The sequence below is a fragment of the Bos taurus genome, chromosome 23 (assembly GCF_002263795.3).
Source record: "Bos taurus isolate L1 Dominette 01449 registration number 42190680 breed Hereford chromosome 23, ARS-UCD2.0, whole genome shotgun sequence".
Taxonomy (NCBI): Eukaryota; Metazoa; Chordata; class Mammalia; order Artiodactyla; family Bovidae; genus Bos; species Bos taurus.
In genome coordinates, this window is record NC_037350.1 from 8,887,170 (window position 1) to 8,911,516 (window position 24,347).

General features: G+C 42.3%; 2 protein-coding genes across 8 annotated transcripts in view; one reads left to right on the top strand and one right to left on the bottom strand.

Annotated features, from left to right (window-relative positions):
• Window positions 1-84: 84 nt before the first annotated feature.
• Window positions 85-7,730, bottom strand: TAF11 (TATA-box binding protein associated factor 11). Its single transcript, NM_001034276.1, is given in 5 exon segments — window positions 85-743; window positions 1,421-1,517; window positions 1,848-1,935; window positions 4,474-4,619; window positions 7,490-7,730. Coding segments are annotated over 5 exon segments (633 nt in total). The 5' UTR covers window positions 7,661-7,730; the 3' UTR covers window positions 85-612.
• A 1,421-nt stretch (window positions 7,731-9,151) lies between these two features.
• ANKS1A (ankyrin repeat and sterile alpha motif domain containing 1A) overlaps window positions 9,152-24,347 on the top strand; it is a 168,953-nt gene continuing 153,757 nt past the window's right edge. For all 7 annotated transcript variants that reach the window (XM_005223297.5, XM_005223298.4, XM_005223300.5 and 4 more), the window contains exon 1: window positions 9,152-9,432. In XM_005223297.5, the coding sequence (XP_005223354.1) occupies window positions 9,224-9,432 (209 nt within the window). In that variant the 5' untranslated portion in view covers window positions 9,152-9,223. The remainder of the gene's footprint in view (window positions 9,433-24,347) is intronic.

Genomic DNA, 24,347 nt, shown 5'->3' on the forward strand with positions numbered 1-24,347 from the left:
AAAAATCCCAGACAAGTTTTATTTGGACACCAGCAAACTTCTCCCCATCCCAACCAGCTAGACAGAAAAAATACACACAAGGCAGGTTGGAAAACAGCTTTATTAATCATTCACCATAGAAGAATCTCAAATGTTTACAGGGACAAACTGTTCCACTGCTTCTGCTGTCACCATGTCCTTCATGGTGGAGTATCACAGGTCAAGTTTCTGATTGTTTCATTTACTTAAAACCAGATGTAAAGAAACAACCTAATTCACAGCAACTTCAGGCTTCAATGTGAAACCATCAAACCGTCTTGAACAGGTTTTCTTTCTGAAAGCAGCATTCCTGTCCAGAAGATGCTTAAGGCACACCAACCTTTCTTCTTCCAACTAGCCAGTAATAGTTAAATGCCTCAGATGCCCTCAGAGGTCCCAATATTTAGTCAATATTTAGTCAAGGCAAGTATGAAACAGGGTGCATGCCTTCTTTTAGATGCAATGAATTATCAGTTTTGAGAAAGACATTAAAATCATCATGGAATCCTTGGAGGACTGAGATACCAAAGCACCAGTGCAGAGAATCTCATGCAATAGGAAGTCCGGAAGCAGGGCTTCGTTCTTCTAGACGGTCTAGAAGAAGATGATTTTTTTGTGCTTTGAGTTGGGAATTTGCCCCTTCGACTTTAACCTCCGAACAGCCTCCCTCATGTGTTTGGGTTGCAGTGGTGGCATTTCTCCCCACTTCTCACACACATCCAGTGCTAAACAGAGGACAAGGAGAAGAGTTTCATTATCACACAAGAGCTTATCACAATCCTTTCGAGTCCTATAATGCTCATTAATTCCTCTTAAAGGTGCTAAAGAAATAAACCAAGATATTTTCCCTTCTTCAGAGAATGCTATAAAATGTATCATTTAGCTTTAGCATGATATCCCACATCAGGCCTTATCACAGGCAACAGTTCAAAACACAGCTTCTCCTTGAAAGAATAAATATTTCACCAGCTAGAAATTAGCAGAGAGTAGCAGCCAGGTTCTTTACTTGATGGACAGGAGCTCCCAGGGGATCATAACATCAGGGACAACTACTCACCATACCACACTGGTCAGCCCCAGGGATGACTTTCTTTGTATCTCTACTTTGGGGAGCAGAAATGAACAAAGTCCATTGGAGAAAAATACCGTCTACTTGTCACCCTGGGCTGAGGACAAGAATCAGGAAGGGAGACTTCCAAGGTGTTTCCAGACCTCCTAGTATTGAAACTTTTAAGGAATAATGCATTCAATACATGCTCTCCTGAATATAAGGCTCTTGCCTTGGTCAACTTCTAGTGTAAATGGAAACTACCACTGGGACCTCATAAGTCCCTCAGTATATATATCCTTGGAAATAAGACCACCACAGGCTCAATCCAGTATTTAGACCAATACCACTTACCTTCTTCTACCACCTCCCCGACGAAAACTTTGGAAATACCAGACATAGCAATAACAACATTCTGAGACACAGAGGTGCCTGTGATGGACTGGATCAGCTTGAAAGAAGGACAAAAGACTGTGAGTAAGGTAGTCAAGGACTGGCTTTGGAACATAACACCCACAAGAGCTCTGAACTAAGAGTTCACTAAAGGCTTGATGCTGAAACTGACACCAGTAATACAAGCTTTCAGGTGTATAATGGCCTATTTGTCAAGAATATAAAACTACAACTGGTCAGACTATTGCGGGGCATGTATTTTTATTTTCCTGCCTAAATGTTCCACCAACTTGCCTAATACTTCACTGCAAAATGTCAGTGGATACAGCCCTTGAGCCCTGTTCAATTCTCATGGCTCATGGAAATGAGTGTGACAGTCCGTCCTTACCCTTTTAATGGCTGCCTTAGGGAAAGCTGACCGGCGGTACATTTCATAACGGTTCAGCTGCTCCTCAGAAAAAGAAGAAACCAGGATTCTAGACAAAGATTCAGGTAATTAAGTTCACTTATAACAACAAATACTTAAGATATACACATTATTATGTCAATAAAACCAAGTCTCAGACATTAAAAAAATTAATTTTTCAAGGGACCAATAGTATTTGGCTTAGTATTTATGAGGAATGAAGAGAAAGTATTTCTATTACTCGACAACAGGTGAAACATAAGTTCCTTTCTTACTTCACTAAGAACAAAAACAATGTTGGGTTACTGAATCACAGTAGATAGATTATGTTTTCAGCAGTAGGCTCTCTCTTCCCATAATGCTACCTCACTACATTTCACATGATAAACATTTTTCAAAAAACAGATAAATAAGTATTAAAAAGCATGGTGCTAGTGAGGGTGGGAAGACACAAATTCATACATGCTGGTAGAGTGTGGGTGGAACACCTTTTTGGGGATTCTGAAAATACAAATGAAAATCCTTTGAAAATGTTCATATTGTTTAAACTACCAATTACACTTCCAGGGGTTTATTTTAGGAAGTATATGGACAGGTATGCAAAGACATGCTCAAAGACGTTGATCATAATGTCAAAAGAAAAACAAAACAACTGCAGAGGTAGATTACATTATATTATAGTTCATCAACATAATAGAATACAATGCGGCTGTTAAAAATGACAATTTACGGGCATATTTACTGACATGAAAATATGTATATATATCAAACATTAAACTATATCTGAAAAGGTATATACACAAATATATGCCCTGGGTAAACTCTGGGTTGTGGGGTTATAAGTAATTGTTTTTTCTATTTTTCTGTATTTTCTGAATTATTTGCAACAAATTCATACTATTTTTACAATCAGAAAACATAATGAAAACAGGTTATCAACAGTATTTAACATCTTTGAAATTAATTTTATTTACAGATAAATATATGTAAAGAAAATATCTTGGTGAATATATGTCAAAATGTTAACTGTGATACTTTCAAATCCTAAAAGATGATGCTGTGAAAGTGCTGCACTCAATATGCCAGCAAATTTGGAAAACTCAGCAGTGGCCACAGGACTGGAAAAGGGCAGTTTTCATTCCAATCCCAAAGAAAGGCAATCCCAAAGAATGCTCAAACTACTGCACAATTGCACTCATCTCACATGCTAGTAAAGTAATGCTCAAAATTCTCCAAGCCAGGCTTCAACAGTACTGTGAACTTCCAGATGTTCAAGCTGGTTTTAGAAAAGGCAGAAAAACCAGAGATCAAATTGCCAACATCCGCTGGATTATTGAAAAAGCAAGAGAGTTCCAGGAAAACATCTATTTCTGCTTTATTCACTATGCCAAAGCCTTTGACTGTGTGGATCACCACAAACTGCAAAATTCTTAATGAGATGGGAATACCAGACCACCTGACCTGCCTCTTGAGATATCTCTATGCAGGTCAGGAAGCAACAGTTAGAACTTGACATGGAACAACAGACTCGTTCCAAATAGGGAAAGGAGTACGTCAAGGCTGTTTATTGTCACCCTGCTTATTTAACTTATATGCAGAGTACATCATGAGAAATGCTGGGCTGGATGAAGCACAAGCTGAAATCAAGATTGACGGGAGAAACATCAATAACCTCAGATATGCAGATATCACCACCCTTATGGCAAAAAGCAAAGAAGAACTAAAGAGCCTCTTGATGAAAGTGGAAGAGAGTGAAAAAGTTGGCTTAAAGCTCAACATTCAGAAAACTAACATCATGGCATCTGGTCCCATCACTTCATGGCAAATAGATGGGGAAACAGTGGAAATAGTGACAGACTTTTATTTTGGGGGGCTCCAAAATCACTGCAGATGGTGATTGCAGCCATGAAATTAAAAGACACTTACTCCTTAGAAGAAAAGTTATGACCAACCTAGACAGCATATTAAAAAGCAGAGACATTACTTTGCCAAGAAAGGTCTGTCTAATCAAGGCTACGGTTTTTCCAGTAGTCATGTATGGATGTGAGAGTTGGACTATAGGGAAAGCTGAGTGCCGAAGAATTGATGCTTTTGAACTATGGTGTTGGAGAAGACTCGAGAGTACCTTGGATTGCAAGGAGAACCAACCAGTCCATCCTAAAGGAGATCAGTCCTGAATATTCATTGGAAGGACTGATGCTGAAGCTGAAACTCCAATACTTTGGCCACCTGATGTGAAGAACTGTCTCATTTGAAAAGACCCTGATTCTGGGAAAGATTGAAGGCGGGAGGAGAAGGGAATGACAGAGGCTGAGATGGTTGGATAGCATCACTGACTCAATGGACATGAGTTTGAGTAAACTCCAGGAGTTAGTGATGGACAGGAAGGCCTGGCATGCTGCAGTCCTTGGGGTCGAAAAGAATCGGACATGACTGAGCGACTGAACTGAACTGAAAGTGATATTTTTCTTTTAACTTAACCATAATATTGATATATTAATTATCTTAGTTTGAGTTTAAAAAAGTAAATTTTAAGGCCAAGAAAAATGTATTAACTATGTGGTCAGTTTAGAGCCTTGAAAAGGGAGTGATCAGAAAACTGACTTACTGCATCTTTTGAATCTCATCTTCATCCACTTTCTGCTTCTTCTCTTTCTTCTCTTTGGTATCTATTTTCAGTTTTTTGGCTGCAGGAGTAAGTAATGAGTCTTCCCTTTCAACTGCTGTTAAATCTGCAATATCCTGACTCTTGAGCTAAGAAGACAAAAGAAACCCTTTATATATACGGCCTACTTTACAGACTTGAGTAAGGCAAAAAGACATTGTTCTCATACAACACAACGAATTCTCTTATTTCTGTAGTTTTTTGGTTCCAGGCATTGGCTGTACATCAAAGATAAGATATCCTATCTCTACTAAAGGAGTTTACAGCCCAACCGGGGAAAGAAAAGCTGCTACATAATACAGTTTTCCAGGTAACCTATGATCCTAGTTTCAGTATCTGTTTACACAGGCATGGTAATGCCAAGGATCATGAAAGCCACACTCCCCTTGAGCCCACCCTTCTGACCTCATTCTTTATTTATTTGGCTGCCTTGGGTCGTAGTTGTGGCTTGTGGCATCTTTCACATGCTGCGGACTCCCTAGTTGTGGCGCAAGGGCTTCAGGGCACGCAGGCTTCAGGAGTTGTGGCACGCGGGCTTGGTTGCTCCCACACATGTGGGATCTTAATTCCCCAACCAGGATGGAACCCACATCCCCTGGGTTAGCAAGGCAGATTTTCAACCACTGGACCACCAGAGAAGTCAGTGACTTCAATCTTTAGAGGGGATATAAGAAAACTTCTCTCCATACAGCCAGCTCTTCTTCGTCTAAACCTACGGATTTCTTTACCAATGATGAGTCCATGTGGAAAGAATATTTTAAAAAGGGCACCTTCTTATCAAAGCAGTGTTTCTTTGAATTTGGAACTTTTAAGTGAGCTTCTCACACATGTAGTGCTCTTTTCTTCTTTCCAATTCTACTGTATCAAGCAAATATTTATTTCCCATTACTGGACTGAGAACTTGAACTTTTTTTTTTGGCCTTGCTGTGTGGCTAGTGGGATCTTAGTTCCCTGACCTGGGATTGAACCTGGGCCCCTTGCAGTGAGTGTAGAGTCTTAACCATTGGAATTCCCTAGACTGAACATTTTTTGAAGGTTTGTCTCTTATTATTTATCCCTCTTTGCATAAACATTTAACATTGTTTTATTCACAATATGTTTAATAAAGACAGCAAAAACCCCTCAAAATCCAAACTTCATCCCCTCCAACTTAACATAGAATCTAAGGATATGACAAACCTCATTAATGAGATTTAACTTCTGTTTTCCTTACAGAGGAACTCACATTTAAATTCATATGGGAATATGAGAGGTAGGTGAGAGTGAAGGCAGTAAATCTTTTAACAACTTTTTCAACTTCTTCTCTGGTTACTGATACATATGAATTTTCCAACCTTTTTGTGCTTCAATTTTGATGATTTACATTATCCTTAAAAATGAGCCATTTGTCTTGAATTTTCAAAATTAGTCTAAACTTGAACATTAGATTTTCTTAAAGCTTAAAGATCTCCAAATCAGTGCCTATAAACACTGCAAATAAGCAGGTCTTAATTTTATTGTTTCTTACAGTTTTTAAAGCACTAACTCATTAATGTCTATTTTTAATCCCTATTAACTCCTTGCTTTTACATTCTTCTGGTTTATCTTGTTCTTTTTTTGGTTTCTTGAGGTGGGTGCTTATTTTCAGTATCTCTGTAAAAATATGTAAGACAATGACTTTTTCTTTAAATAAAAATTTGGTAAAATCCAATAGGATTTGATGTTAATTTCTTTAATCCAAAGCTATTTAGAAATTGGTTTAAAATGTCCAGGTGTTAGTTTTTTTGAGGGAGTGGGAGAAACTCTGTGTTGTTAATTTCAGGTTCTATTGCACTGTACTGACAGAATATGATGTTATGATTTTTATTTTTAAGAATTTATGCTTTTCTTTGTGGTCTGGTATATGATCCATTTAAAAAAGTGTTTCAGAAGCATCAAAAGTTTTTTATCTTCTAGGTGCACAGCTCTTTACTGAACTAAGCTAATTATTACTCAAATCCTTTCTGTCCTTGAGATCTGTTTTTTAAGTTCCTTCTTAAAGTAGTTTTGTCACATTTTTCTTAAAGTTCTTAATTTTATATATTTTGATGCAACTTTATGTTCTGAAAGGCAGCTTCCATTTAATCCAATGTCTTCTCCCATGAGCTCACACTTAAATTCAAACAGGAATTACAGTTCCAAGACCTCAAGACTCTATTTTTAGAAATGGAACCTACCTAAGGCTCTAAGATTCTGGTCTTCTGACTGATACTCAGAAGCAACACTGCTGAACACTTGGGATAGCAGTTTGGTGCTATAGAAACTCTTGGACATTAGCACCTAGGTCACTGGTAGCAGTTAAATGTCCCAAGAGGAGGAGAACGTGACTAAATTACTACCTCAAAGTCTCCCATTAACGACTCAGCCTATAGTGACGAAGTTATGCTTAAGCAATATCTCAGAAATCATATTGAGGTGAAAGGGGTACCAGGAATCCTGGGTTCTAGCTTTTACCCTCCGTTTCAATGTCGATTGGCATCGACCCCAATTTCCTCACCAGGAAAACCAAGAAGCTATTTGAAATTCCCTTGGCAGTGGCTTTTTAAAGTCTTCATTGAATTTGTTACATTATTGTTTCTGTTTAATGTTTTGGTTTTTTGGCTGCGAGGCATATGGGATCTTCGCTCCCCAAACAGGGATGAAACCCGCACAGGCTGCATTGGAAGGTGAAGTCTTGACCACTGGACCGCTAGGGAAGTCCCCTCTTTGAAGCACCTTTAACGCCCAAGGGCAGTGATTAAAAATACTGATCTAATGGTTGAGTTACTGGAACTCAGACGGCTCTAAGGTTTCCTCCCCTTTTATACCCCAACTCTGCGACTGCAGATCTAAAGGGTTATGGTGACCTCGACTGTTTTAGCTTGGGAGGGACCAAACAGGAGGCCTGTCGGGCGAGAAGTGACACAAGCTACGCCGGCCTCATGGACACATCTCTCCCTACCTCGCCTTCTTCAGCGGCGGCCTCTTTCAATTCCCCGTCTCCGTCACCGTCTGTTTCCTCCGGGATTCCGTCCGTATCTGTAACCCTGGGGCCCCCAGGAGCCGCCGTCGTCTCGTCTGATTCCCCGGTCTCTCCACCTTTTTCCTTGGGCGATTCGCAGGCATTATCCATCGCGGCTAGAACCCGGGAGAGGAGAACGCGCCGCTGTCAGACTCCCGAGCTCAGGACGCAGCTTACTTCCGGTCGTCGCGCTCCGATGACATCACCAAGACCGCTGCTCCAAGGGGTCATTTAGAGACGCGCCAGGAGGGTTGCAGGGCTTCGGTTTACTCATTTGGTGGCGGTGCGGAGAGGGAAAGTTGAGGGTACGGAAATCAGTTTGTGGATTTTCCACCTTGAGAAGCCAGCATTTGTAAAGGAGGGTTTTGTTGTTTACTGAAGGGCTCCTTTTTCCTTTCCGTCCTTCTCAAATCACAACCTGTTAACGCCTTCCTAATCTGCTTTCCTCAGAGGAAAGTTTGCGGACAGGAGAAAACTCCATCCGTTGTTCGCCCTTGTGGAAAGCAGCTCCCGGGCAAACGCAGACAGGAACTCAACCTTTTACGCGTTCAGTTGGACCTCAGAGGCTTGTGTTAACATGGAATTGTCAGCATCTCTCTTTTGTTCCTCAAGCACCTAAAAAAATAGTCGTACAGCTTGAACTGAATTTATCCAAATTGATTAGTAACTCCACAACTACTGAGCGCCTTCTTCGAGCCAGAAATAGCCCTAGTACCAGAAGCAAAACAGGTAGTTTCTACCGAATTGCATATTTCCCAATTCACCAGTACTCAAGATCAGAGTCGGTTTTACAAATCTGACCTTTAATGTCAGTTTGGTTAATATCCGTCAAAAGTAAGAGGAAACGGGGCTCCCTGGCAGTTCAATTGTTAGAACTCTGCGTTTCCATTGCAAGGGGCGATGGTTCGATTGGGGAGCTAAGGTCCTCCATGGTGGGGCGAGAGGGAGGGCGGTAAAAAAAAAAAAAAAAAGAAACTAAGAGGAAACAATTCCTAAAGGGAGGGAAGTCTTTCCTTTGAATGTTTCGCTTTAACGAGGCATTTCAAGGATTGGGAGCATAAAGTGGGGTTATTTCCCTTTTAAGAATCTCCTCTCTTTCCGCATGAGGTGCGGAGGAGGTCACATTATTCACATATTTTATCACTAGGTTCCCAAACCCATGACATATTTATGGTGCAGAGGGAATGGGCTTGCAAATGTTGGTGCGCGTTACCACACTTCTCTCTTTGTTTCTACACTGCCTGGATGAATTACCGTATTTCCTGTCTTGCGAGTTCCCAAAACCTCTGGAGGAGGGCACTTCAGGGGGCGCGGACAGGTGGACCGCGCTCGTCACCTTCCACTGGTACAGCGGGTGACCCCACGACGCAGCCCTCTTGGCAGGGAAGGCTTATCAGGGCGCAGCCGGGTCCACTCGGCTCAGACGGCAGCCACCTGCGCCGGCCCGCGCGGCCCCGCCCAGCTAGGTGGGCATGGGGGCGGGGCGCGGGGGCGCGGTGACGCGTGACGCCGGATCCCGGAAGTGACGCGCCCCTGAGGGACAAGGCGTGGGGAGGGGGGGTGGTGTCCCCGGCCGGCTCCGGGGGTGCGTTGCCCGGAGACAGAAAGTTTGGGAGCCAGAACGGGTTCGGCGGCGGCCCAGGGAACGGGGTCCAGGGCGCGGCGGCCCTGGGGATGGGGAAGGAGCAGGAGCTGCTGGAGGCGGCCCGCACCGGACACCTCCCGGCCGTGGAGAAGCTGCTGTCCGGGAAGCGGCTCTCCTCAGGCTTCGGGGGCGGCGGCGGCGGCGGCGGCTCTGGAGGCGGTAGCGGCGGCGGCAGCGGCTCTGGAGGTGGCGGCGGCGGTCTTGGCTCCTCGAGCCATGCCCTGTCCAGTCTGCTCAGGTAGGTAACGCTCCGGGTCCGGGTAGCTCTTGGAGACCCCCCTTCCCCCGTCCGTCGCCTGGGTCCCCGGAGAGATGGGGGCTCCGGAGACCCTGGCGGGCTGGGTTTGCTAGGTTTCCTGGGGCGAGGGGCGCCGGTGCGGGTCCGCGCGGCGTCGGGCTGTCTTCGTCTCCCGTCCTGACCGGGCTGCGAAGAATGGTGGGAGTGCCCAGGTGGCAGCCTCCGCCGCATGGCATAGCCCGGGCTTCACCGTCGGGTGCCAGCTGCTGTATGTCACAAGCCACTTTATGGGGGAAAATATGTGTATTTTAAATCTCCCTCATCTCCTGCAGAAACTCCCACGCCTTACAGAATCTCGCGGTTCCCCTGAAGAAATGCTCTCGATTCCATTCTTTGGGGAACTTGGAACCTTCCACCAGGCTCTGCAGGACATGGCTTTTGTTGTTTATATTAAAATCGTCTCTAGGTTTATTACGTTCAAAGTGTTCTTCTTTGAGCCCCTCTTGTGCTTGAGGCTTAAATTCCAGTTTATTGTAGTGAACCTCACTGGATTAGTTTGTTAAGTGGCAGATGCAGGGTTCATCAATCAGGGGGTTTATTCATCAAAAAATGAAGCGTTAGACTTGTCTAGGACACTGAGGAGTGCTTTAAACTTTTCCAAGGTCTGTTAAAACAAACACTTGAATCTGGAGCTGTAAGGATTGAGAGGAAAAAGGTCGTGTTTTGTGTGGCTTGGAGGGGCGATTGGAGGTGCTTTGTCAGTGTGAGTAAAATGTGATGTTTCAGCAGCACTTTCATAGCCGGTTTTCTTTTCCTTCCTTGTTCTTTTGAGGTTTTTAAGAAGTGGAAGTTCACTTAGAAATGGCTTCGTTTGCTTTTGTTCCCCATTAGTTTATGTAACTTCAGTTTGAGTGAGCTTGGACCAAAGAAGCCTAAGGCTCTATTAAATTATTAGGTATTAAGCACTGAGTACAAAGCCAGGCCTATACAGGAAGATACTAAAAAGCAGTCTAAGAGAAGAATGCTCCCAGGGAGTTCTTTAGGGGAGGCAAAAATCAGTACCATTTGCAGCAATTTCTACAGCTCCCTAGGACAATGCTGTCACATAATTAGTACTCAAGATTTGTTGAATAAACACAGGTATTAATTAGGGAATGACACATTTCTACATAAACTGATGGTGGTACTCACTGTTAGTAGTTCAAAAAAATGAGAGGTTACTTTGGGATGGGATGAGGTGGAGATGAGGAGGGGGACGTCAGCTGATGTGAAGGATGTGAGGATTTGGGTGGGTGACGCACTATGAGAGCGTTCCAGGTGGGCCACCACTGTCAGGGGCACAGAGGTCTCCTTTGTGCTAGTGGGCCACTAGAAGAGCTTTCTATCCAGAGCTTTAAGTGGTTGGGTATGATAAAAGGAAGTAATGGACAGCTGTACTTCCATCTTTCCGAGTGATTTAGTCTTTCTTTATTTTTCTGATTCTTGTATCAGTGCCTGACACAGGTGTTCAATAAATGTACTTTGAATGCATAATTTGGGTTTGAAATTTTACCTGGATTACTTAGATATTTCTGCACTTCTGATGTCTGTGAGATGAGAGAAAGGCCATACCGGTTTGGAGGTGCCTGTCTCTTATGCATTGAAGGCTACAGCATTTGTGTGCCACAGATACCTTATTCCCCAGTATCCTGCTGAATATCCTGCTGAGGTGAGAAACTTTCACATATCTCCTGCCTTCAAGTACAGGTCGGGTTACTCTTAGTTCTCTCACTCAGGGACTGTTGACATTTTGCTGAAAATTTAGCGCCCTGTAGTTAAGCAAGACTAGAAAATCTTTGTTGATTTTTTTTTTTACTTTGGGCTTCATGCTCATATGTCCAGTTTCTATAGTAAAGGGTGGATGGCTTGTGTAAGAGAGCTTGCTCCTTCTGACCTGCTCCTGTATCTGTTATCCAGGTGATAGATAGCCTCAGAGCTGCCCTGGCGTCTCATCCCTGTGACTCCCACGGGCAGGGAGGACCTGCAGGCACTGGTTACACTAGGTGTGTCATTAATTAGATGGGACTCTGGTTCAGCCTAGTGAAGGATTTCTGAGAAATTGAAACCGTGCATTTAGATAATCCCTAGGTCAGCACGTCCTCCCTTTTTAGGTTTTGAAATAGTAGAGGGCAGATCTCCTGTGCCTACACACCCACCTCAAGGACCCTGGGTTATTAATGAGAGCCATGGCGCCGTGGCTGCAGATCTGGCCCTTGTGTTAGCTGCCGTATCCTGCCCCACCAGTGCTGTCAGTTGCAGCCTGCACTTGTCCAGCTGTTTTGAGTGACCAAGGGAAGCTCGCGGGAGCGGGAGCATACAGCTGCAGTGAATAGAAAGGTTCCAGATCACATGTAAGTTTGTCTCATCTGTTTGTGATGCAGTCCTATCCCCAGCCCCTTCCACAAAGGCTCTGTGCTTGTTCTTAAGCTACAGAATGCCTCTTCTCTTACCCCATCCCTATTCTGTTACACTGCTTTGGCTTAGGTCTTAACTTCTCAAAGCCCTCCCTAATGACCCTAAGACACACGGATCTCTCAGACTTCCACTTTGGAACCCCTTATCTGCAGTGACTCGTAGTGCATGCACTCATACTTTGCTTGTCTGGATTTCACAGTTTATTGCTTTATGTATTGTAACCCTCGGGCTTCCCTGGTGGCTCAGCAGTTAAGAATCTGCCTGCCAAGCAGGAGATGCAGGTTCGATCCCTGGGTCAGGAAGATCCCCCGGAGAAGGAAATGGCAACCCACTCCAGTATTCTTGCCTGGGATTTGGTTCTCCCCAAATGTCAGAAGATATGACAGAGTTATTGCTTTTAAGAAAGGATTCTTGATATTTATTTAAGGAATTCATACTGCAAAAAAAGAGTGGCTACCCTAACTGTTCTATTGAAATGGCCCTTTCAACCAGAAAATGGATCTGTAGCTTGGAAATTGCAGTGACATGACAATTTTTTTCGTGCTGACCCTTTTACTTTTGCCCTCCTCTGTGCCAGATTGCTTTTGAATATGCCTATTTTGAGCTAGATGATTTTAACATCCTGAGGAGGAGAGCAATGCTGACCATGTAAGGATGTCAAAAGGGCGGGCTTAGAAGCAGGAACTCATGGATGTGTGTGATCTAAGTTCCTGCTCTTCTAAGAGAATGCAAAAACAAAATAACAGAAACCCCACAACTGTTTACTGCTATAGCAGTTTTCTAGATATTCTACTAAACCTCTTAATTAAAAAATGGTTTTTACACAGTGGGGACTTTCCAGGTGCCTCAGTCAGTAAAGAATCCACCTGTCAATGGAGGAGACACAGGAAACATAGGTTCCATCCCTGGGTCAGGAATATCCCCTGGAGAAGGAAATGGCAACCCGCTCCAGTATTCTTGCCTGGGAAATCCTGTGGACAGAGGAGCCTGGTGGGCTGCAGTCCATGGGGTTGCAAAGAGTCGGACATACTTAGCAACTGAGCATGTACTTTTTACACAGGGAGCTCAATCCAGTACTCTGTGACCACCTTGAGGGGCAGGATGGGAGTAGGTAGGAGCAGGGTTCAAGAGGGAGGGGACATGTGTATACTTACGGCGGATTCACATTGTCATGCGGCAGAGACCGATACAACAGTGTAAAGCAGTTATCCTCCGATTAAACATAAATGGGAAAAAAATGGTTTTGAAGGAACTTCTTAAAATACTTATTTAAGTATAATTTTATTCACATGGCAGCCCTTTTTCCTTTCCTTTGAAGTTACTGTACATTTTTGCTTTCTCTAAAGCAGAACGTGGTTCCCCTGTTAAAAAACAAAACAAAAAAGGTGGCATGCCTGGGAGTGACTGTAGTGTAGTTGCAAACATCTGAGCATGCCTAATTCTTAAACCGAGTAGGGCGTCTCCTGGTAGTAAAAAAGGATTTAACACAAGTTTAGTAAGTCGGAGATCTCCCTTTTCTTACTTCTCTGGTTGAAATTCAGTTTTGAGTGTCTTAGTTATAAAAATTAGAGACTGGAAACAGGTCAAACAGTCTTGTGAAGAATTTGGTTTGTATTCAGTCAGCTTCAGCATATTCACTTGTCCTGGGAGGTTATGGTCCTGGTGAAAGTTGTGTCTGGCCAGAAAAATCCCTTCAGAAGATTCTTTCCTGGACCCCACCCTCCTTGGTTTGTCCACTCAAACAGCTGTGACTTTTGGTTTTTCAAAAGGAAGTTAAGCTATTTCTACCCTAGTCTTCAGTAGGGAGAGTAAATTACTAGGTTTTATAGCCCAGAGACACCAAGGAAACCCCAAAAGTAGATGGTGGAGAGTTTGTTCTTGGAAATGTCAGGCTCTCCTGTGGGCAGGAACTGGGTCTGTGTTGGAGAGCCCTCAGAAAATGTTCCCCACACTGATTTCCAAAGGATTACTGGGAGATTTTTTGTGGTATAGAAAATTATATTGTTGTATTCATAGAACATCTTCACATAACTTTGGTGAGGTTAGAGTTAGTGGTAGTAATACTAGAAATTATATGGTATGGCTTCATATTTATCCTTTCTCAGTAATTTGTAGATCAGGTTTGTTTAGTTTACAAATCAAAAAAGTTTTTAAAACAGTTGTCTCTGCTTTACTTGTGATGTTATTACCACTATTAAAAACAGTGAAGATGTTCCAAGAAGTAGAGCTGCCTTCTGACTTACTTAACTGGTGAGAGTTTCAGCATGGTAGCTATGGGGTCAGGCTCAGACCCAGCTCTGCCTTGTGAGGTAGGCAAATTACTTCACCTCTCTGAGCATCTGTGTCTCCATGTTTATTGAGTTGGCCAAAAGATTCCTTTGGGTTTTTCTGTAAGATGTTACTGAAACACTAAATGAACCTTTTGGCCAACCTAATACAATGTGCCCAGGATAGTACCTACTTTCTGAAGCAGCATCTCATGAGCTAAGATATTAAGACACATAATGCCTGGCTCTTGCCAAGGGCTTGGTAAACCTGGGCTGCTACAGTCATTTGATGGGAGCCTAATGCTTGCCACCTTTGAGAGATCTGGAATGATAATCCTGTTTTTTTTTTTTTTTTTTATGTTTCCATGTAAAGATTTATAGTAATTTATAGCTGGAGAAGGCAATGGCACCCCACTCCAGTACTCTTGCCTGGAAAATCCCATGGACGGAGGAGCCTGGTAGGCTGCAGAAGAGTCGGACATGACTGAGCAACTTCACTTTCACTTTTCCCTTTCATGCATTGGAGAAGGAAATGGCAACCCACTCCAGTGTTCTTGCCTGGAGAATCCCAGAGACAGGGTAGCCTGGTGGGCCGCCGTCTGTGGGGTCACACAGAGTCGGACATGACTGAAGCGACTTAGCAGTAATTGATAGCAGAGGCTCCCAGCATTTTCAAATATGAGATAATGGTGGCAAAGTTACAAACTGATATAGACTCACAATCACTTGTCTGAAATCTTGGGGCTTAGAATCCAGAATTTGGGGGTTGTGGAAGATACTGACCCCCTACTGGAATCTGGGGCAGCACTCTGAAACATTATATTTTTGCAGTGAAACCTGTTAATATTCACACTAAATGGGATAACTGTGAAGCTGCTCCATGTCAGTTTTGTATCTAAACAAATTTGCCACTAACTTTTGAAAGTGTATTTTCAGAACTTTTTGGTTTTCTGAATTGTAGATGAGGAATTATGGATCTCTGCCTTTATTGCAGAAAAATTGCTAGCCACAGTAAAAGCACAAAGAAGAAAATCCTCTATAGTTCTACTACCTAGAGAAATTAGCTTTTGTAATTTTGATGAACATACTTTGGTCTTTTTTCTATACACCCTTTTTTTTCCCCCCTGAAACAGACCATTGTGCTGTATGTACTTTGTCTCAGATTTATCCTTAATATATTGTGAGCATTTTACCATCATTTTCTAGTCCCCTCAACCTCATATGAAATGGGTAAGTGGTATTCCATAGTGTGTACGAACTGTAATTTATTTAATCCCTTCCCCGCCATTAGGTATGAGTTTGCTATTAGTTTTCTGCTGTTGGAATAACACTGTGATGTACATCCTTGCAGATAAGTTTTTGTGCATGCTCGTGATTATGACATTTTATATTCTCAGTAGGATAGTAGATGTAATTTGAGTATTTAACCACTGCAAAAATCACATATGTGCAGTTGAATTTGAGGATTCATAATAATTCTTAGGCTCCTTACATCTCCTGGGTCCTTCTGATTGGAAAGTAATATACTGATCTATGGCTCCTAAATGCTAGTTATGTTTAGAAAGTTACCTTTGTGAAGACAGAGAATTTTTAATAGTCAGGTTGGGGCCTCTTGGGTCCTTTCTCAGAGGCAAAATGTTTAGAAGAGGGCCATTAGTACGCTCCAAGCAGAATGAGACAAAATCCATTTTGTTTCTGCCATTTGTTGTTCTAGCCTTTATTGTGGGACATTTCAGACATACAGAAGTCCAGAGACGTACTTATTTATTTTGACTTGAAGCTTATGGCATCTTAGTTCCCCAACCATGGAGTGAACCTAGGCCCTTGGCAGTGAGTGCAAAGTGCTAACTAGTGGACTGCCAGGGAATTCCTGAAAATATTTTATTTTATATTGTTGGTTTGTTCAAATCTGCGTTCAAACAAGATCTATGCATGGCATTTGGTTGGAATGTCTCATTACTGTCTTTAAACCTTTGGGTTTCATCTCTGTCACTTTTTTCATTCCAGTTTACTTGTTGAAGAAAAAAATTGTTTTTGTCAGTTTTTGACAAAAAATTCATTTGTCTGTTTACCAGAGCCTGGGTTTTGCCGATTGCATCTCTGAGGTATCGTTCAGTGTGTTCATCTGTTCCCTGTGTTTGCTATGAGCTGGAAACCAGATCCTGGTTTAGTCTGATTCAGGTTCAGATTTTCTGGCAGGATTTCTTCCTAGTGGGTTTCATGTATGTCCCTCTGTTTAGGCTTCTTTTTTTGTGACGTTGGCAGCCATTGGCACTCATGATCTATAGCCCTGATTTAGAATTTGCAAAGTGGTGGTGTTTTCATTTTTATGTTACCATCTTCATTTATTGACTGAAATACTTTCTGGAGAGAAACTTTATAGAGAAACCTCATGTTATTAACTGCTTTGTTACCCTGAGGTACGTTTGTGCAGGAAAGAGGGATTAAATGCTTGATTCTTCCCCCTTATTTACCTGTTTTCAAATCAGGTTGCATTCCAAGTGGTCTTCAGAGGTGTCCAATGAGTTTCTTGTGAATAATCATTATGAATGCACAGACTTAAGCATATTCGTGCTTCAGTAATAACCTTTCTAAAATGTGCTCTGAGACATTTAGATTTTGACAATTTTACCAAGTAAAGCCCTTGAATTGGTTTGTAATGAAGTGGTGTGTTTGTTGTGTGTGTTGGTATGTTTTAGTTGAATGCTGTGCCTACTCAGAGTCCCCCAGTTGTGCTGGTTCTTCTGGTCACTTGCAAATCAAGCATTAAGATCTTTGAATCTGGAGTAGTTCATCTGACTTTTAATTTTTTTTTTAAGTTTTCCACTGGCCATACTTGGCCCTATAAGTTAGAAAGCCTTAAAAAGATACTCTAGGGACTTGAATAACCAAATTTCTTTACATTGTAATTATGGAAGACCCACTAAGAGTGGTGTTTTCCCACCAGCTTTATGGTGTGACTCTAGATAAGAGTCTGTGTCAAGGTGAGTTGTTACTTATTCAGTCTCATGTTACTCTGAATATATTTCATGGTGTCACACTTTTTTAGTATAAGCATTGAATAATCAGGTCTTGTCATTGATTTCTTAATTATTGCATTTAGAGCTCCCACTCAGGTCTGATTTCGAGTTCCTGTACTGCTATCTGTATATATTCTTTTTCTTTTTGATTTGGAGCTCAGCTGTATATGCAAGCCTTTCTTTGTTTTATTTTATCCCTTGGTTTTATGTGTTTGGAGTGGGGGTGGGAGGTCTGGGTCAGGATCCTTCTGCTTTGGCGCAGATTCCCCCTTTGACCAGCCATGCAAATGTTACATGTGTAGCCTCAATTTAAAAGTGATAAAAGCAGCACATAGAACGACTTATTTGTTTCTCTTTTTGACAGTTGTTGGGACAATCAGGGTTCTACTTCAAAGAGGTCTTGGCCTCTATTAGGCAGTGACAGCATCCAGCTCCTTCGTACTGGCTTCACAGCACTTTCATGTTGGGCTCTCAGATTCTTTAAAGAGCATTGTCATGAGTTAAGATGAAAAATGAAAACAGAAGTAAGAGAAGAAATATATTGGACTTCATTTACTGAGAAAGGAAAATCTATCTTAAGTCACCTGAGCTTCACAGCGCCAAGGAGTTTAACACTTGAGTCGGGCAGTGTGTAATTCTCCCAGGACTGAAGCTGTGGCTCTGCCTCCATGGATGGGGTCCGTCCTCTGTTGGGGCTGAGTGAGGGAGGACTTGATGTGGTGTCTGCAGAACAGTCTTTTCCTTTACTATGCCTGGAAAAGCAGCTCCAAGGGTATGTCCCGTGAATAGTAATACCAGTATCAGCACTGATTGAACATTCACTGATACTGGATTAGTAACAGTAATCTGGAGGACATTAGTAAGTGCTTGTCCTTACTAAGATTAAGAAAGTAAAATTTTTTATTATTGTCCCTCCTTTTGTTCATCTTGTACCTTTCAGCTTTGCATGTGTGAAGTCAGATCTTCTAATTGGGATTCTTTTCAGCCACAGAAAAAGCTTAAAAATCTCAGAAGTTTAAATATTATTAATTAAAAAAAAATTGAAAACTCGCTCTTCTCAGCTGTGAAAAAATAGAAACAGTGGTGCTTTTACTTAAGATATCAGATCTTTAGAAAACAGAAGTGAGTTTATTTGGAGATGGTGCTTTATGTAACCTTGGGAGGATGCTTCTTTTTTGGCCGCTCCTCACAGCTTACATAGACTCTTAATTCCTTGCCCAGGGATTGAACCCAGGCCCCAGCAGTGAGACTGCCAAGTCCTAACTGTTGACCATCAGGGAGTTTCCAGAAAGACCCACCTTAAAGGGAGTTTCTGTCTGTATCCCAGCTCTTCTTGTCTGAGTGAACCAACTTGTTGACTTTGTTTTCCTTTCACCTGAAATAAGCCTTCATTCTGATTTCTTTTCAGTCTCCTTTAAACAGTCCATTTCTCAAGTTATTTTTCCTTTTGAGTTATAGACCTGCTTCTGAGGAGTCCGATGGCCAATGGCCAGAAGAGGTTTCAAAACAGATCATTTTAGGACTGTTGGCCTGGAAGATTCCTAGACTTGGTGGGTTTGTCTTTAGCTCTTTGCTGGAGCCCCGCCCTGGCTTTGTTGATTCCTCTTAGTATCATGTTCCTTACTTGTCTTCTGATCCAGCTTGATTTTGGACCCTGGTTCCATCCAGTGGTCTGATTCTTGCTTCTTCAGGTTGCCCCACAGCCCTGATAAAACTCCAGTGAAAGCCCAGTCCAGATTGTAGAATTTGAGGTAGTTCACTCACAGGTTAATTCAGAGCTGTAGCTCAGAACTGTAGCTGTAGACTCTGGGCTGGGGGGTTGTACATGATGTGGGGAGAGAGTTTCGTTTCTTGAGCCCTTAATACTTTGCTTGGCCTGTGCCTGGAACTTCACACCCTATTTTCTCAGTCTATCTTCACAGCGTATCTGCTGGATAATTGTCATTACCCACCTGTTACAGATGAAGTAGCGGAGATTCAGGGAGAAGTTAAAGTGACCCGCTCAGGGCCACACGGAGGAGGGCAGAGCCAGGAGTCTGACTCCCCAGACTGTTGCTGATAAAGCACTGAGTTTGACCCCTTGGAGAATTTGAGTGTCTTTGGATATGATTCACACCACCCATTACTCTCTTTAGGTAAAGTTTTACTAAAGAAGATTAATTAAGGATTTATTTATTTTAATTTAGTAGTTGCTTTGATAACCCTTTTTATCATCTGCAGTTCTTAAGCACTTTACAAATATTAGCTCATTTTGTCCTCATAACAACACTTTGGGGAAGGCACTAGAAATATTGCCAGCTTACTGATGAGGAAACCGAAGTACGGAGCCGTCAAGTACCTTGCCCACGATAGTGACTGGGAGGTGCTGAGGCTTGGTTCCCAGCCCGGGCAGACTGGCTGCGGAGTCCTTAGTTTTAGCCTTCATGCAACTGGGGCAATTTCTTCCTTTTAGTAAGCATGTAACACAAAATCCTTTAAACACTGACTACATAAAGTGAGATGGTTATTATAAAGTCATTGGCAGTTTCCTTGGATGTAAGAAAGTTAGATGAAGGGAATGTCTTCAGACTTACACCAAATAACATATCAGTATAGAATACAGAGGGGAAGCCCTGCAACTCATGAAGAAGACAAAACCTCCTATATTGCTTTCCTCAAACTTTCCTTCTAGAAAATTCTCATCTTCCTCTCAAGCAGGTTAATGCATTCCTGAATTTCACCTCTGAGAAAATTCACGCCCCTCCCTTTCCCCACCAAATTTTAAAGTGATAAAGAATTGTTTTGGACACATCAGTACCGATGAGTGTCTGATGTACCACTGAGTCCACAGTGTATGCAAGAGAAGTAAATCTAAACAATTGGCAAGAAACTAGAGGCCTGTGTGTTTGAAATTATTTTTAACTATGCTTACCTGTTCTGCTTTTTTATTTTTTTAAACAATTCTTTACCTTTCCCCTCCCTCATTAGTGGTTGATGACCAGATTTTACATTCCCAAACAATAATTAGTTTGTCCAGAAAATGATTTTCAGAGACTGTTATCTGGCTGGGTCAAATGATTTTTGATAGTAGCTTGAAGCCTGGGGTTATGGAATAGGTAATATTACTTCCATAATCCTTGGTGCTTTAATCTTCACAATCCTGTGATATTGGTATCAGTGGTGATTTTTCTGATAAGAAAGTTTTAAGTGACTTGCCTAAGGCCAAGACTTTCCATTTTCAAGGCCTGTAGAGTCTATTTTACGTGGAGATGATGGCTGCCAAGTGCAGGTCTGCGCCTCCAGGTTGTGGAGGTAGAAGGAAAAGGTAGTGCTTCTAGCTAGTGGTCCTGAAAGCACCTATGGTCCCTGCGGCTTAGCAGTCAATGAAATACTCCGTAGCTTTTTATCTGTTACAAGTGAAAATGCCTCAGGTGTTGAAATTGGCAGAGACTCCAGATTTGTTACTTTTTAATCTCTTGCTCTCTCCATAATTATGTTTAAGACCTGGCTGGAGAATAGTTTTCTTGCTAGTCACTTTTTTTTTTTGTCTTGCTAGTCACTCTTATCAGCAGCCCTTACATCATCTTTAGCAGACCCATAGCAGACTTTCAGAAAGGTTTTAAAGTGAATGATCAAGGGTTTAGTGTTGCCTTTTCAAATTTAACAGTTTTTTCTTTCTTGAAGAAACAGTGTATACAAAATCAGGACCCAGTACTTTTAGTTAAGTTTTTTCAGACAGCGCTTTTTTCAGATGTCTTTTCTTTAACCATCATGATCTGTTAGACTCATTGTCTTTAGTGACCATGATTTCTGTTTACCTCTCTTTAATATTTATTCTTTAGTCAACTATATACCCGAAAAAATGTGAATATTGTATAATAATGTAATAACCACCATTATTGACATATATATGTGTGTGTGTATTTTTTTTTAAACACTTCCTATGCCCAGGGTATTATCTCATTTCTTTCTGGTGATAAAATAATGAACTCAGTGTCTTGACTTCGCATGCATCTGGCTGGCATCAGGTTTCCTTATTATCAGGTACTGGAACTTGTAAGATTTTGACACCCATGGGCTTAACCTACTGCTTTTTAATGTTATTTTGATTGCAATTCATATTAGTTTTAATGTGTTTAATTTGTTTTTCATTGCTCACTTTGTATTTATACTAATAAGCTAGGATTGGTCTTTGGGTTCAGTGTGGCCGTCTGGGTTTGAGTGGAACAAAATCTAAGCCTTGTCTTTCCCTCCTGCGCTGATTTTGATGTTAGCCTTGTATTTGATCTGTAGATAACCAGACAAAATCTTTACATTAAGCCTTATGTTCTTGTCTAGGTCTTTCTAGAATCCTGGGGTCTGGAAAGCACATAACTCTCTTAGTTTTACCCTTTAGTCAGTCTCTCCGTGCTTGAACTCTGAAGGGAAGGGGACGACACAGTTTAGACAGAGAAATCAGTCTTCAGGGAATGTCGGCGCCGGGAGCCCTCCTCCTTCAGAGTGCACTCTGCCTCTGGGGAGGGGCACAGGAGAGCAGGCCCCTTGGGGCCTTCTGCCTGGAGTCGCCTCAGCCTCAGCCGTTCTCTTGCTGTGCGCTCTTGGGAACGTTTTTGACTCCTCTTACACCTCAGTTTCCTATCCATGGGGTGGGGGGAGAAGGCAGTGTTTGTGGTGCTTCCTGGCAGAGGTCCCAAGGAAGGTGCATCAGCACATCTTACAGCAGCTGCAGAGACAGACTGTGCGTGAGGAACTGGGCAGCCTTTTTTTTTGTTTTCAATTTTTAAACTTTTTATTTTGCATTGAAGTATAGCTGATTAACAAACAATGTTTTGATAGTTTCAGGTGAACAGCAAAGGGACTTAGCCATACATATATACACGTGTCCGTCGTCCTCCAAACTCCCCTCCCGTCCAGAGTTCCGTGTGCTATATGGCAGGTCCTTGTTGGTTGTCCATTGCAAAATGGCAACGTGTGCATGTCCTTAGCAAGCTCCCCAGCTACCCCTTCCCCCATCCTTCCCCCTTGGCAGCCATAAACTTGTTCTCTCAGGCTGTGAGTCTGTTTCTGTTGTGTAGATAAAGTTCGTTTGTATAATTTCTTTTTTAGATTTGGCAGCCTTTTCTGTACCACGCCCCACGGGGGAGTCAGGAGAGGAGGAAGCCCGTCGCCTATCTGTGTGAATGTGCCAGTGGGCCACTGCTCTTTCTGTCCTTGAAGCTTTCATAAACAGATTCATTCCTGTATGTCAGGCATGCTGCTGTAGGAGATATTTAGAAATACAAAATTTGTCAAATTCTCCTAAGAAATTGACTTGATTAGAGTGATGACAAAATGGTCCTGTGATCTCCTTGGAGAAATGGTTGATTCCAGGACTGGGGCAGGGAAAATAAAAAAGATTGGTATGTCAAGAGAACACAGAGGCCAACCTGAAAGAGCTCTCAATGACCAAAGCTGGAACAATTTGAACAGCAAAGTCAAAAGCCGTAGTAATAGATTATGAGCCGAAGAATAAAATAGACATCCATGAGTTATGATACAAATGATTGAATAAATAAATAAAGGGGACAGAGAGTTCTTCTTTTCAGAAGAATTCCAGTTAATAAATGTAGAAGTAGTGAAAGGAGTAGAAGATCACCATTAGCACACCACAGTAGTAATTGCTGTAGGCAAGATCCACCAGTGAAGTTAACATGAATGGGTGAAAGTTTAGGGAGAAACAGAATATTTGCTTGACCCTAAAGCATCTTCCAAAATATTTATTAATTACTGTGATGATTTCAATCCACGTCCACGTATTCTTTGAAAGTCTTGTTTCCTGAGGAGGGAGTTTAATTCCGCTCCTCTTGGATTTGGGCTGGACTTAGAGACTGGTTTCCAAATAATAGAGTGTGGAGAGAGGAAACAGTGATTTCACAGTGGAAGAACTTGGGATATACCACCTTAACCAAGAGGCCAGTGTTAAAATTATCAGTCACGTTGATATCATTTGCCCCCTGATAGGATGGGATGAGAAGGGCACTTCACCTCTTGTGTTCTTGCCCCCAAATCCATCACTCCGCGTAATCATGGGAAAACAAGACAAATTTAAACCGAAGAACAGTCAGAAGATACCTGACTAGTATTTTTTAAGAATGACAGGGTTGTGAAAGATAAGGAAAGACCGAGGAACTGTCATAGACCGGAGACTAAGGAATTATGTCCACTAAATGTAAAGTGGGCCAGGAAATGGCCACAAGTGTAAAAACATTGTAAATCAACTATATTTCAACTAAAAAGAAAAAAATCTGGGGAGATCTGAGTAAAGTCTGTAGTTTAGTTTCATTTATTTATTGGCTGTGCTGGGTCTTTGCTATTGGGCTTTGTCTGGTTTGGGGGCTTCTCTGTAGTTGTGGTGTGTGGGCTTCTCACTGCAGCAGCTCTCTTGTTGTGGAGCACTGCGTCTAGGTGCCCAGGCTTCAGTAGTTGTGGCTTATGGACTTCCCGGACCAGGGATCGAACCTGTGTCCCCTGGATTGGCAGGTGGGTTCTTATCCACTGTGCCACCAGGGAAGTCTTGTAGTTTAGTTAATAGTATTATACCAGTGTTACTTAAGTTTGGATCAGTGTACCAGGGTTATATAAGATGATAACGTAAAGGGAAGCGGGGTGAAAGATACACAGGAGCTCTGTACTATCTTTGAAGCCCTTCTGTGAGCCTGAAATTATTTCAAAATAAAAAGGAAACACACAAGCACTATATTAGATAGTGGCTCTGGAGTCAAGTTCTCTGGGTTCAGGTCTTGCCTTTGCCACCTACCTATTGAGAGATAATAGACAACTTTAACTTCTTTGCCTCAGTTTCCTCATCTGTAATAATAGTATCTTCCATATAGTAAGACTGAAGATTAAACGAAGTCATGCATGTAAAGTACTTAGAACAGTGGCTGGAACATAGTAATGGCAGCTGCCAATAGTAATATTTGTACAAAGGAAGTCCAGCCACCTTTTAGGTGCTTGGACCTTTAGCCATGGATGTGGACAGTCTGAGCTAAAGGAGGTTGCGAGAAGATGGTAATGGACTAGGGTGTTCTGAAGACCCTTCTCCCAACCGTGTATACCTCTAGGGAGTGGGGCACGAGCTCTGCCCTTGAAGAAAGCCGCTAGGAGACGGGTGTAGGGAGGAGAGGGATCAGCCAGGGGCAAAGGTGGAGAAGCT